The sequence below is a fragment of the Podarcis raffonei genome, chromosome 1, assembly GCF_027172205.1.
Source record: "Podarcis raffonei isolate rPodRaf1 chromosome 1, rPodRaf1.pri, whole genome shotgun sequence".
NCBI lineage: Eukaryota > Metazoa > Chordata > Lepidosauria > Squamata > Lacertidae > Podarcis > Podarcis raffonei.
In genome coordinates this window covers 35612546-35626807 of record NC_070602.1, presented here as the reverse complement: position 1 = coordinate 35626807, position 14262 = coordinate 35612546, and the positions used below count along the sequence as shown (strand labels likewise).

At 42.3% G+C, this 14262-nt stretch overlaps 1 protein-coding gene across 8 annotated transcripts in view; it reads left to right on the top strand.

Moving 5' to 3' along the window:
- The window catches only part of NUBPL (NUBP iron-sulfur cluster assembly factor, mitochondrial), a 54437-nt gene extending 40550 nt beyond the window's left edge, over positions 1–13887 (top strand). For all 8 annotated transcript variants that reach the window (XM_053380740.1, XM_053380759.1, XM_053380749.1 and 5 more), the window contains 3 exons: positions 7324–7444; positions 11509–11591; positions 13699–13887. In XM_053380740.1, the coding sequence (XP_053236715.1) occupies positions 7324–7444; positions 11509–11591; positions 13699–13761 (267 nt within the window). In that variant the 3' untranslated portion in view covers positions 13762–13887. The remainder of the gene's footprint in view (positions 1–7323; positions 7445–11508; positions 11592–13698) is intronic.
- Positions 13888–14262: the final 375 nt, after the last annotated feature.

Sequence of the window (14262 nt, the reverse complement as noted above, 5' to 3'; positions counted from 1 at the left end):
TATACCGAAGAAAGTCACAATTTTGCTTATAAGTAAAATCACTTTTCTTCAGAGTTGAAGGAAACCCACAAGGCTAATTGTTCTGCCATTGTAAAGCAATTAGTATTAGATGCATGGTGTCTGACCATTTGTGATCAATCAGTGGAGCAGGTTTTTGACTCGCCCCCACAAAGCCATTTGAATAATACAGTGGTACCTTGGGTTACAGATGCTGTAGGTTACAGGCACTTCAGGTTACAGACTCCACTAACCCAGAAATAGTACCTCGGGTTAAGAACTTTACTTCAGGATGAGAACAGAAATCATGCGGCAGCGGCATGGCGGCAGCGGGAGGCCCCATTATAGCTAAAGTGGTACCTCAGGTTAAGAACAGTTTCAGGTTAAGAATGGACCACCAGAACGAATTAAGTTCTTAACCCGAGGTACCACTGTAGTGGCCATTTAGATAATACCATCTTAATAGTACAGAAGGTGATAGTACCTGTTCTCTAAGAAGTTTATGTTTTTCATATGTTCTAGTTGTTGATACTTTTTTGGGGGAAGAAACTTGCCTGTATGATATAAATAACAGATGAGCTCTGAGGTGATAGCAAAATTATTTCAGAAGTGAATTGTGGGTGTACTGCTTTGCTATACTAAAATACAGCCTTTGTAATCCTAAATATACTACAGTACAAATTAACCTGAAAGTTGCCAGCTATACTCCTACATAGCACACATGCAGTTTTCCCTTATTTAGGTATATTTGAGAAGTTTGAACGAATGAGTTTTCCATACAGAGAATTTAAACTTTTAACTGCATGGCTAGCAAGGATGAATACAAATTCATGGACCTCCTAGGTCTGGCACTTTCAAGACTTGCCATAAACCAGGGGAGTTGAAAATGAAGGACAGTAAAGGGTGCCAGTTGATGCAGATCTTGAGAGTGACATTGTTACTTTACAGTGCTTCATAAGCAAACAAATTGAAAGCTCCCCCCCCCATCCCAGACAATGGGGGAAGACAGCAAATATGAGTAGGGGAAAATATTTTTTTGAGAGACACCACTCAGATATTTTAATCTGCTCTTCAGAGTTGGTGAGGGTTTCTACCACATGTTTCTCCTCTCACTGCCAACAAACCCATCTTTTGATTTGAAACATACAAAATCTGAGAGACAGTAATATTCATTGGAAGAACCACTGATGGTTAAGTATGAAGCTAATGGTTAAACATGGTAATACTTTAAAGCACAATGAAATATGGAGAAGTAAATAATAAATCAAAGGAGGTATGTGTTATTTCACAATGTGTTATACTTGTACAGCTAGTACTTAATCAAGACACAGCTTAGACAAAAACCCATAAAAAGGCTGTTTATCTTCTGCAGTTCCTTACAGAATTACTCATAGAATTTGGTATCTGGGGCAGGATGTTCCTGAGAACAGAACAAAAGTCTCATTATAAAATAGCACAGGCTGAAAGTTATCGGGACATCGCTGGTATACATGCTATATAACAAGTCAGTTTCAGTCATTTCCACACTGCTGGCTTTAAAAAAAATTTTTTTGGTAGACCTGTTTCATTTAAAGATGAAAGTGTTTCAAGACAGATAAACAAATTATAAATAGGACAGAGCCGAAGTGCATTGCTTTTCCGTGAATATGTTTAGCAGCGTCAAAAAACTTTATCCACACCCCTGGTGACCTCCAGAATTTTATATGAAAGGGTTCAAACATGTTTGCCAGCACAGGAAGTATTGCCCTCATTCTTACAATGTTTGCCCTCCGTGATAGCATCAAAGAGCCAAATATAGATAGTGCCATGGCACCGTATTCCATAGGAGTGGCAGACCTGTAGCGCTGAGCCAGATCTTTCCCACCAGATCCAGTGTACTGGCAGCGGCAAAACCTGCACAGAACAATTGCCACCCCAGGGAACACCAGAGCAGATTGGAGTGCTCCTACCTGCTTCTGGAATGCTCAGTCTTGTTATGGTGGCAACGCAAAAAGGAACCAAGGTACCTTGTTCTGCTCCAATTTGCCACAAGCGAGGAGGGCGGAGGCGTGGGTTGAGTAGCGCTAGGCAAGAAGGAACACTTTTTAGGTTTCCCCCCTGCTCTGGGAATGCTGGCCACAGAGTTGGTTTTTTCCTTCCTAAACCTATCAGAGAGCATGGGGGGACTTCAAAGGGCTTTCTTTAAACCCACCATGCCCGTACCATTAGAGCTCTCCAGCGGGAAAGGGACAACGGGTTGGTGGCCTTTGTGTGGCAAGAGTACGAGTGTCTGGGTGCAAATGACAGTGAGTTTGGGTTGGCAGCGCCCACTTTGGCAGCTCCTACCACTGGCCTTCCAGGAAGAAGAAGGAGCTGGAAGTAGCAGCAGATTGAGCAGGTCATAACAAGGAATTTGGGGTGGGTGGGAATTGGGGTGGTCTTGAAAAGAACATTTTTACCTATGTTTGGCACAGCCCTAATGACAAAATATAGATAACCCACACTATTGCCTACCTTTAAGAACTATTCTTCATGTGATGTACCCTTAAGCTTAATTAAGAATAGTATCAATCATCTCTGTAAATAGATTCCTCTTTTTTAAAATTAAACTCTGGCAACTGTGGTGCTGGTTCAATTAGAGCTATGCCCAAGGAGTTCACTTGACTTCTCTTGAAACTGGAGTAGCTTATACTGAGAATGTACTAAGTATCTGATATGGAATCAGAGCTGAAATATCTCATTGGGCATTTGATATTTAGCATCAGTATAATATTATCTTTGATGCAGTTGAGTTGCATCTTATGCTTGCTTCAGCAGCATATATACATAACCAGCTCCATTTCAGATCCATTCCAGCCCTTTTCTTCTGCCTCTGTCTCCCTCTGCTCCTCCCTTCTGCTTTCATCATCCTCTGCCTGCCTGCCTCCTCCTCCTCCCTTCTGCTGGTTGGGGAGAGGGAAGGCAGTGGAGACACAAGACAGGCTCCCACCTGCCAGCCAAGGAAAAGGTAATTTTGGTTAGACGTGCAACCCGTGAAACAACCCTTGATACATTGCAACTGTACTTCCTATCCGTGTTTGGTATGACACTGTATGCTCTGCCTGAACCTCATATGATGACAAAACCAAAACACCACACTTTAATGCCACAGGTGAAAATGCAGTCAAATAAGCTCCCTTCAGCTTCAGTTATCCAATGCATGAGGTGGGCAGTGGGAATGAGCATGCTAGCTTTGCCCCCCCATTCCCCCCCCATTCCCCTCAACTTGTGCAAGGAAGGTGACTGCGTGAAGCAGTGAGTCTTCTGTATCTGTGGAGACGCTCTGCACATTTTGGAACCCTGATTTTCTAAGATTCTGTTGTGTTTGGGGTGCCTTCACAGATACAGGCAGCTCCCTGCTTTGCACAGTCGCCCTCCGTGAACTGAGGGTGACAGGAACGACAAGTGGAGGTGGGCAGAGCTAGCATGTTTCTCCGGACTGCCCCTGGCGTTGCTTGGAACATGCTGCATGCTCAAAGCTCATCAAACTGCCTAATAACTGAAAAGCCTGCCTAAACAAGTAGCTGGGCAAAACTTACAGATAATTTTTCAGGGCTGGGTTATTTGAAATAGTTCTTTTCCACCTCTCCTGTGCTCAAGGCAACTCACACAATATTTCAGAGATAAAAAGTAAACATTGGGGTGGGGGGGATACAACAGCAGTCATCAAGACACCTTCAGCTCACAAAAGACTTCCTAAACAGATGGGTTTCATAGCTGCTCCTAAAGGCAAGAAGATTGTTCCACAACTACTCAGCTTCTTACTGCAGCTGAGCTGATTTCCTGCAATTATGATACTCAGACAGGATATCTGAAGCGTAGCTCTCTCTCTCTCATGGCCAAATAAGATTGTCTTCCATGAACGCAGGTCCTGGTGCCCGTAGGGGCCCATCTTCCTGGTGAAATTATATTTGAAGTAAACCTTCTATCGCCAACAGAATACTTCTTTCACCATAATCATGGTGCAGGGGTGATTTCAGGGTGGATGGGTTTACAGCTGGGGAGGGGAGATTTGTGGCAGGCATGTTGTGCCCATATGGTTTTCAAATGTGCCCATGGGGCCCACAAAGGTTGGCAAACCATGATCTAGAGCATTTACGGGATGGTTAGGGCTGACAGTGCCAGATGGAAATAGGGAGGAGGGATGTTCTGCTGTATATGTGACAGACACAGACTATACAAAAGAACAGACTGCTGTGTTGACTTCTAATTAGGGCCTCTTTAAAAATGGATGTTGGCCAGACCATAGAAATTAAGATCAAATGAGCCTGGTTCATAGCTGTATTACAAGAGCCAAACCATGCTCATAACAGCGACCGCAGACTGCAGCCGTAGTCAACCTATATGCTGGCAGGGGAGGTGAGTGTCTGTATGGACAGAGGTGTGTTTGACAGTTTTTACGGCAGCCAATTGCCTTGAATGTGAACGCTAGGTTTCAATGGAAAAGTGGCTTGCTCATTCAGCCCAGTGCAACATAAACTGTCAAAAACACCTCTGGATATGCACACACTTCTTCCCAGCTCATGCATACTGCCGCATAGAATTGCAGCCCTAATCTTGTGCTGCATACCAAAATCAGTTATTTTGTCTGCATTTGTTTTACCGTTTGGCTACATGTGTTTTAAATATTTATACTGTGCCTCCAAGTATTACTATTAGACATGAGAGGAGAAGAGACATAATATTTGTTGTACGTTTTCCTCAATTGTTATGCGCTAAGACACACTGAACTGGTACAGGGAGAGGCAGAAGCTATGGAAAACAGTGGTGACAAAGGTCAGCTTCCTCCTCTCATCTTATAGCCAGGCCCAGAAGCTCCTTCATTGTAGAGATGAAATTGCTGTGCACCCCTAGATTGCCTTTCAGTAAGTTCTTTTGAATTCTGGCTTCTGTCCTAGTGAACTTCCAGAATTACATCTGCACACACCCTGAATTGTATGCACATCCAAATGTCCTTTATGCAAAAATCAACCCAGTTTAATAGGTATCCATAATCGGGCTTGGTGAGTTTTCTTTTGGGAAGGGGTTCATTGCCATATGTACTTTTGGGGATTCCTCATGCAGTCGTATCTCAGCTCCCGAACGCCTTGGGAGTTGAACGATCTTGGAAATCCCGAACGATCAAAAACTGGAAGTGAGTGTTCTGGTTTTTGAATGTTCTTTTGGAAGCCGAACATCCTACGGGGCTTCCACAGCTTCCAATCAGAAGCCATTCTTTGGTTTCTAAATGTTTCGGAAGTTGAACGGACTTCCGGAACGGGTTCTGTTCAACTTCCAAGGCACGACTGTATTTGAATTTAACAAGCATAGCACACATGTGCTAGGTTTATTTTACACCAAACTCTTAAGTTAGCCTCAGAAATATAATTTGAAACACTGAGTTCAAATCTGTTGATAATAAATAGGCTTAATACCGCAAGTAAGAGAGGCGATTCTAATGTTTTTCTAGGCTTGGGCAAAGGGGAGAGAAACACTAGTGTGCAGAATGTGGTTTGAGTGATGAATAAAATATAATTAGTCCCCCCCCCACTGTCCTCATTAAGAAAGAAAGAATTGATGTTACATACAGCCTTGCTAACTTTCCTGACAGGTTTTCTAAGTTAACTCAGTTCATTTAGCTTTTAAAGCGACATCTAATATAAGTGCATTAGGTTTTCCTTCAGTAATTTGTCACATCATGCCAGATGTCATTATTTCTGTTGTTTGATTTTTAAATATGTTTCTCTTCGTTGGAATGAATAGAAAATCATAGTTCTTTCCTCCCTGCTCCTCATCCCACCTTGTAAGTGGTGCAATGAAACTGATGCTTTAAGGGCATAGATATTACAGAGAATGTTCACAGTTTTCCTTTAGCTTTGGAATAATTTGGCTAATTCAAATTCAATTGACAGTCAAGGCAGCAGATAGCCTTATTTATTTAGCCTGTTGCTCTCAACATACCTACTTGAGAATAAGCCTCATTCCACAAAGTGGGATGTACTTCTGAGTGTACATGCATAGGATTGTACTGTTTGTTCAGCTCACACCTTTTTTGCAGAGGTTTTGAGCTCATTTGCTTGGTGTGAGTTGGAGCTGAGAGACTTAGAAAGTTGGCAGCTTTGAATTTGATAAAAAGTAGCTCTGACTCGTCAGAGCTTGAAGCAATAATAATAATTATTATTATTATTATTATTATTTTATTATTTGTACACGGCCCATCTGGCTGGGTTTCCCCAGCCACTCTGGGTGTCTTCCAACAGAGATTAAAATACAATAAAACACCAGTCATTAAAAACTTCCCTAAACAGGGCTGCCTTCAGATGTCTTCTAAACATCAGGTAGTTGTTTATCTCTTTGATGTCAGATGGGAGGGAGTTCGACAGGGCGGGCGCCACTACCAAGAAGGCCCTCTGCCTGATTTCCTGTAACTTGGCTTCTCGCAGTGAGGGAACCGCCAGAAGGTCCACGGCTGTTGTTCCTTTTGAGTGGGCAGTGATTTGAAATGGACGCTGCTTACCAATTTTCTTTCTGCTTGCTCAACCTGTGAACTATAATCTTCCCAAAGTAACTGATCCTGCCTGGGATCTTCTTACCGCTCAGAGAATGCTGGGTACAAAAAACATAATTGTAATGGATGGAATTTCGTGTTGCGCTATGACAGTTCTTCTATCTACATAAACAGCCTGTCAAATGGAGCAATCCCGTCTCTTCTCCCCCTGCACACAGCCCTGCAGAAGTGCTGATTTGGGCACCAGATTGTGGGTGCCCAGTGGTGTGCTCATTGCTCTGCCACCACCTGCCATCGCAGTGGCGCCAGAGAGCCAGCAGAGGTAAGGCACTGAGCAATGGCAGCCAAGCAGCTCGCATGTGTGACAGCTGGGCACCCACAGTGGAAATTTTGTGGGTGGTGCCCAGGCACCCAGATCCCCCAGAGATGGCACCAGTGTGCTACCCCTGGGTGTTTCCCCAGCCCCCCCCCGAGCCAATGGGGGTGGAATGGGGTGTTTGGGGAGAGAGGAGGGGGAGGAAATCCCTGGTGCACAAGTGGAAGTCATTGCATTGGGCTTCTGCTGACAGGGCTCATTAGAGTAATCCTGCACAACATATTTTATAGCATGCTTCATTATCCTATTCATGATGTCAAAATTGTGAAATGTAGACATGAGAATAATTTCCCTACCATCTAGAGTGGGGGCACAGCTTTTCTTGTATGAGTAATTGGTAAGTGTCTGGATTTATTTCTGTAAGGTTGGCAAGGTGGAAGAAACGAACCTTTTCCATTTTTTATTTAGCCTCTTTCTAACCTTTCTGAGTTTTTCTATTTGCCAGGTCTTGGGGCTTGTTCAAAACATGAGCCTTTTCCGGTGCCCAAAATGCAAACACGAAACCCACATTTTTGGAACTGATGGTGTGAGGAATCTAGCCTGTGATCTTGGTCTGGATGTTTTAGGTAAGAATGTGGTGATTGAAAGTATTAAATAAGAAAGAAGTAGAATTAAATCCAGAGTTATTTGATTGCTGTTTAATCCTCTTGAAATAAATGGACTTCAGGCACTCAACTTCTGGCAGTGTGTTCAGGACTACTGTGTTATATAGAAGGAAATGCAGAATATGATTTATTTGGCCTTGATTCTCCATATCCACTGTTTTACATCATACATGTTTCCAAGTACAGTGTTAATATGACTGGATTTGCATGTGTCACATCATAGGAACCTTTTTTTCTGATGAAATTGTGTTCAGAAAGCATCTGACTCTTTAAAAGAGGGAGCAAGGGAGAGAAAGAAGGTTGTTGTAGTGATCTTCTGTTTCCTGAAAGAAGATGGCTTATCGGCTAGACGAGAAGCAGGTCTCCGAAGTTCTTCAGCTGGGGTGGAACAGACCTTCCCCAGCCAGGTTTCTTGCGAGGGTGGCTGCCCATGTTTGGATTTGCAGGAACAGTTCATATGGCTCCATATCCCTCACCCTAATTGAGGATGAGTGATAGATGCAGGAAGATAGGACTAAGGGGCGGGGTCCACAACAAAGAGATTTAGTCATACCAACAGATTTACAGGCAAACATTAGGTAAGGGTGGGTTGGTTTAACCCCACCTGCCCTTTTTCTACCCTACTGTCCGATTAAGGCTCGAAGTTGCACCTTCCCTAGATGAACTTTGCCATTTGGGGCCATTACCTGTTGCTGCCCCTCTTGTGGTTTCTGATAGCTTACCTGGTCAGGATGCAAATGCAACAGCTTCTGTTGTCTTCACCTCTGGCTGCAGCCTTCATATTTCAATCTCAGGTGTGTCATTAGCAAGAGGAACTACACATTTTTCTTCCCACAGCTTGGCTTCTTTCTCAAAAACTCCTACCACCACACCACCCATTTTACCATATATGCTCTGTCCACTGACTCCTCTCACCTCACAGCTCCCTCTCTGTCTTTAACCCTGGTCTGTAGCTCTGCCTGCCATGGCCCCTTTCCCCAACCTTGTGCTTTCTTTCGACACCTTTCTCTGCTCTGGAGCCCCTTCAGACTGTAGCTCTCTCAGCTCATAGGATAGCAACGCAGTTATGGCTGAGTGGAGCAGCCACGAGGGCAATTTGACCAGGAGAATCTGGCCCTCCACGCTGAAAATAATTAACAGTCCCCAATGAAAATCATTCTTCTGCATTGAAGCCTGCAATGTTTCAGGTATAAGCTGGTAATGAAATGTAAAATGTGGCATACCTCAATTAAGCTGGTAAATGAGATAATTGTGCCTGCTAATGATTTATATTTTCACACCGTGCTGTAATTATATCAGTTCATACAGATTATCCATTTAGAACCAGGAAGTGAACTTCATAAAAAAAAATTGTCATAGAAGCATTAGGGGCTGACAGAGACCTAGCAGAGCAAGGAAATCCATAATTAAAAGTACACAGTTGGGTTAGCTTGGCTGTCTGCTGGAAGCGTAATGAGGATTGGAGTCTGGGATCTTGTTTCAGCTGTCACTGGTACTGACCACTGGTAAAAAGCCTCCCATAGCAAAACTTCCTGCAATTAGAGTTGATTCATGGTCCTTCTGACGTGCACCTATATATTGGAGCACATAATTAGTGTAGAGTTATCTGCATCAGATACGCCAGAGAGTCATGCAACATGATTGTATCAAAAGCAAGAACTGAGCAGCATGTTCTATCAGTGCAAGGGTTTTGAATCATTGAATTATAGAGTTGGAATGGACCTCAAGAGTCATTTAGCCCAACCACCTGCAATGCAGGAATCGCAACTAAAGCATCCATGACAGATGGCCATCCAACCTCTGCTTAAAAACCTCCAAGGAAGGAGAGTCCACAACCTCCCAAGAGAGACCGTTCCACCGTCAAAGAGCTCTTACCGTCAGAAAGTTCTTCCTGATGTTTAGTCAGAATCTCCTTTCTTGTAACTTGAATCCATTGATTCAAGTCAAACCCTCTAGAGCAGGAGAAGACAAGCTTGCTCCACCTTCTATGTGACAGCCCTTCAGATATTTGAAGGTGGCTATCAAATCTCCTCTCAGTCTCCTCTTTTCCAGGCTAAACATACCCAGCTCCCTCAACCATTCCACATAAGGCTTGGTTTCTGCTTGCACAACAGGATTCCCCTGTGTAAATACCTTCTGGGGTTCCCCCAATCCCCTAGAGGAGATTTGTGTATGGGGGGGTCCCCAGTCTAAAGCTTCTGGCTCCCCAAGACCACTGATTTTGACATCAGTAGCAAAAGGTAAAAAGAAATAAAGCAAGAATGGCATTGGGACAGAGCTTTAAATTTCTCCACCAGCCCAGCACCTTGAAAAGGATATAAATCGCATCTTCTCCGTCATCAGTTTGATCCTTTTACAAGCAAGCAAAGGATAATAACCCCTTCTCCTCAGTCGATATACACATATAAGTTGAGGAGAGGACTGTGCAAGTGGGCATGTGAGATGACTGATAAGCCCCCCACCTCAGTGGCGTAGCCAAGGATGAATGCGGGCCAAATAATGGTTAGTAACCCCTGGAAAAGTGTAAAACAACAGACAACAATTTATATATATGTAGGAATGAACTTTCAACATCAAGAATATTTTATCCAGCTTCTGCAGTGTGTGTTTTCTAAATTTTAAACATTAGGTATCAATATTGGTTATCCTTCACAGGTTACCTTAACTTGTTTTCATTTAAGGCCCAAGCCCAATATTTGTAACAAGCTTCATGTAACAAACTGGGTACCCAATACTTCTGAGAAAGGGATGGAATCACTGCAGAATTGTGGGTGACTGACTTTTGAGAACTTGGACTGAGCTACTGGATCCCCAGGCCCAACCTTTCATCACAGCAAGGGGACAAACAGGGGCTTTTGTCTCATGGATGGCAGAGTTGTGGCTCCGGCCTGGGACGCTGCATTAGCTGTGGCAAATGCACCATCAGCTATAGAATAATGGCAGTGTAGCTTTCTGCCCCAGCACCAAGGAAGTCTCTTTACCCATGGGCCTCTGCACCTGTGGAGAGGGCAGTCCACAGCATCACTTAGCTCCTCAGTTCACCCTTGCAGGGAGCATCAGATTTCTCCCTTAAAATTGCTTTCTGTACAGCTATTCTTACCATTTTATATATAGATTTGATTTATATTCAGCCATTGCGTAATGATTGTCATTGTTGGAATCTGAAAAAGTTTAATTTTCCACAAGAGATTTTTGTTTTTAAAGGATGGGACCATCCTGTGTGTTATTGTGCCATTTTTCTTTATTTCCGTGGCGGTCCCCTGCTGATTAGAAAAGCACAATACGCAGTTGTTAACTGTTGGAAGGGAAATTAATTGAATATGTAACAAGCACTTAATTAAATCAGTGGTTCCCTAATAACAATAACACTTCCTTTCATTTTGGCAATTAAATATTTAAGCCTGTATTTGAATATTGATTAGGATGTTACAGTTGTGGAAATCAGCAGGGAATGAACTGCAGTACCGAAGAAATAACGTGGAGCGTGTACTAGCTGGAAGCTGGGAAACTTTACTGCGGACCTGTTCTGTGAGCGCTAGGCACTGCATGCATTCGGCTGGCCTTTTAGCTTGAGTTTTGGTATAGCAGGGCCATGGAATTCTGCACTGCAGCACAAATGAATTCAAAGCCAGTTTTTGGTTCCAGACCAGAGTGGAGACTGGAAAGAAAACAGAATGCCCAGTGGTGCATGGAAGTCCGACATGCTTTCTTTTGTCACCCTAAATAGGTCATCGTCTATGAATTTTTGTTCCCATTGGGTAATTGCAGCAGACAAAAAGGGAAAAGACTCTCCATTTCCGTAGATGACTGTAAGGCAGGGTTCTATCTAGCAGTAAAATAAAAAAATATGAATAATGTTTCTTTAACAAATAGTTTGAATGACTTTGGCAGTGCATGTATTTCACCTGATTTTCATTCAAGTGTTGCTACTTACTGCACTGAAATATGAGTAACACCAGTGCTAGTTGAATTTAGGGCGTGTATAAAATATTGAGCTTAAATGTCAATTTATGGTCTTCATACAGGTGACATTCCTCTACATGTCCACATAAGAGAAACATCTGATGCTGGCAAGCCTATTGTGGTCTCACAGCCCCAGAGTGACGTGGTGAGTTTTAATATAGTTTGCGTACAAATCTCGTCTTGTTCATTTTTGCTTTGTTTATTACAGTGCATGTGCCACAGCTCCCAGCAGAATATTAAAAACACAATAAAACATAAAACATTAAAAACTTTCCTAAATAGGGCTACCTTCAGATGTATTCTAAAAGTCAGATAGTTGTTTATTTCCTTGGCATCTGATGGGAGGGCGTTCCACAGGGCTGGCACCACTACCGAGAAGGCCCTCTGCCTGGTTCCTCTGCCTGGCCTCTCGCAGTGAGGGAACCGCCAGAAGGCCCTCGGCACTGGATCTCAGTGTCCGGGCTGAATGATGGGGGTGAAGACACTCCTTCAGATATACAGGGCCAAGGCCGTTTAGGGCTTTAAAGGTCAGCACCAACACTTTGAATTGTGCTCAGAAAGATCCTTCCATGCTAAGAAATAAAAGGAAAATTCAGAAGATTTAATAAATAGACCTTGCAGAACACTTTTCACATTATTAGAATTATTCATAGAAAAGCCGAAGGCCCAGTTCTATCTGATGATGAATGGAATATTAAACCTGCACATATCCCTTAGAAAATGAAGATATTTATAACATGATACGCACCCTGTGCAATCCAGCTACCATTTTATGCCCCCAAAACGTTCCAAAGTGGGGTGAAAAGAATTTGCTCACTACCTTCCTATCCTAATGTCTAATAAGAAAGCCAACAAGATGCAAAAAAATTTAAAATGTTGTTACTTTTCACAAGTTTATGATAAAGGAAATAATATTACCTGTGCATTCTTTTAAAATAGAAAATTAAGATATTTATTGTGTCATATTGTCTGCACTTAGGAACTCTCAGATACCTGTTTGCCTCCTGTGCTAGGTGATATAGATACATGTGCAATCCTCATAAGGGACCCAGGCATGCAACTTGCCGTGCCTTATAGTTTCACTGTTGCAACTGGCATAGCTGGCTTCGTTTCAGTTTTAAAATACTTTGCATGATTGGTCATGGAACTGCATTGGTGAAAACTACAATGTACTTACCCACACACAGAATGGTCCCTTTGGAATGTGTCCCTTGTGCTTTTTGTGCAGGAGTGTCTTCAGAAATCATAGTTTAGGAAGTGGCCAGGAAGAGGAACCTCTCTTTATAAATCTGTAAAGCTTTAAGGCAAGACGAAGTTCATGCCTTATTTCTGAAGTTGAGGCCCCAAGGTCTTTTGCAGTCCTCTGTTCATCTGTAGTTACACCTTGATAGCATTTCTGCCATTTCTTGGCTGTTTTATTTCTCTTTGCACTACAGAGCAGGCCTTTGGCCTCCAATTGATGGGTCAGCAAATTGTTAATGTTAAGCTGTCAACTTTTTCCTTTGCTAAGGAAAACGCACACCTTTCTTTGCAGAAAGATGAGCTATAGAAAATCCCATTTAGAAACCTCAAACCAAAAAGAACAGAAAAATCTCTAAACTGAGAACATAGTTTATTAATATGAAGACAGTTCAGAATGATAAATGAGAACTGTAAATTTCTCCTTTCCATTTCCCTCCATTAAAATTCTCTTGTTTCACTTCAATCCCTCTTGTGTTGCTTAGAAATGATGGCACAAACAGTTCAATCCAGCTTTATAATCAGATAAATAGCCCATTAGGAAGAATATGAGTAGGAGAAAAAGTTCAGCATGTGTACATGTTAAGTTTATGAAAAGTGGAATCCAGGTTTGTTGCGGTTTTGATCGATTCTTGCCTGCTGATGAAAGATGCAACAAGAAGGGAAATACCTTATTTAAAACTCACAAATCCCCCCCCCCAATAGCTAATGATCCTATATAGGAGTTTCAGTGGGGACTTGCCAGTGCAAGGTCTCCCCATCCCATCCGGCGAACCGAAATTTCATGGCACAGAAGCTGCATTATTTGTCAACATTCTGCTGGTGACGCATTTTTTCTCTTACAATTAGAAAGTGTCTAAACGTTTCATTACATAACAGCTCAGCCAAGGGGTGGGAGCTGGTTTGCTGGTGACAGAAGACAGCCAGTTTGTTGCCTGTTTTATATAATATTTTATGCTGTTTTACTCTGACCTAGGAGATAAACACATTGCCATTTTTAAATATTTTTACAGGCCCAAGCCTATCTGAAGATTGCTGCTGAAATAGTGAAAAGACTGCCAGTTTCTCCAACTTAAAGCCATATTTTTGAGGTTCTGTGACTAGAACTCTACCATTTGAAGTGTGACAGAAGAAATGATATATTATGGAACATGCCTTATTTTTTATTTTGTCTTGGAAAATTAAATGTCAGTACCAACTTAGTGTGATTGTCATATCAAACATTTGAAACAAACTTTCAGCATGCTTTAGCAGCAAAAAGCACCAAAGACCCAACACATATTTGGAACTTCAGATTTTTAGTGCATCATTGAGTAGGCCTGGTATTAAAGAGGAAGAGATATTTAAAGAGATTTTAGCATCTTTATGTAGGTACACTGACAAACACCAGAATGCACCACTGCATGTGTGGTCAGTTTGTTTCTCTCTGTCATGTGTCTGAATTAAAGATGAAGATACTAGAAATGTAAGATAATTATGCTCAGCTTTGAAGAGTTATCATTAGCCAAGATTCACTTATAAGCAGTCAAACAATTAACTAAGAATCCCAAGACTGGCTTTTTTATGCATTCTCTTAT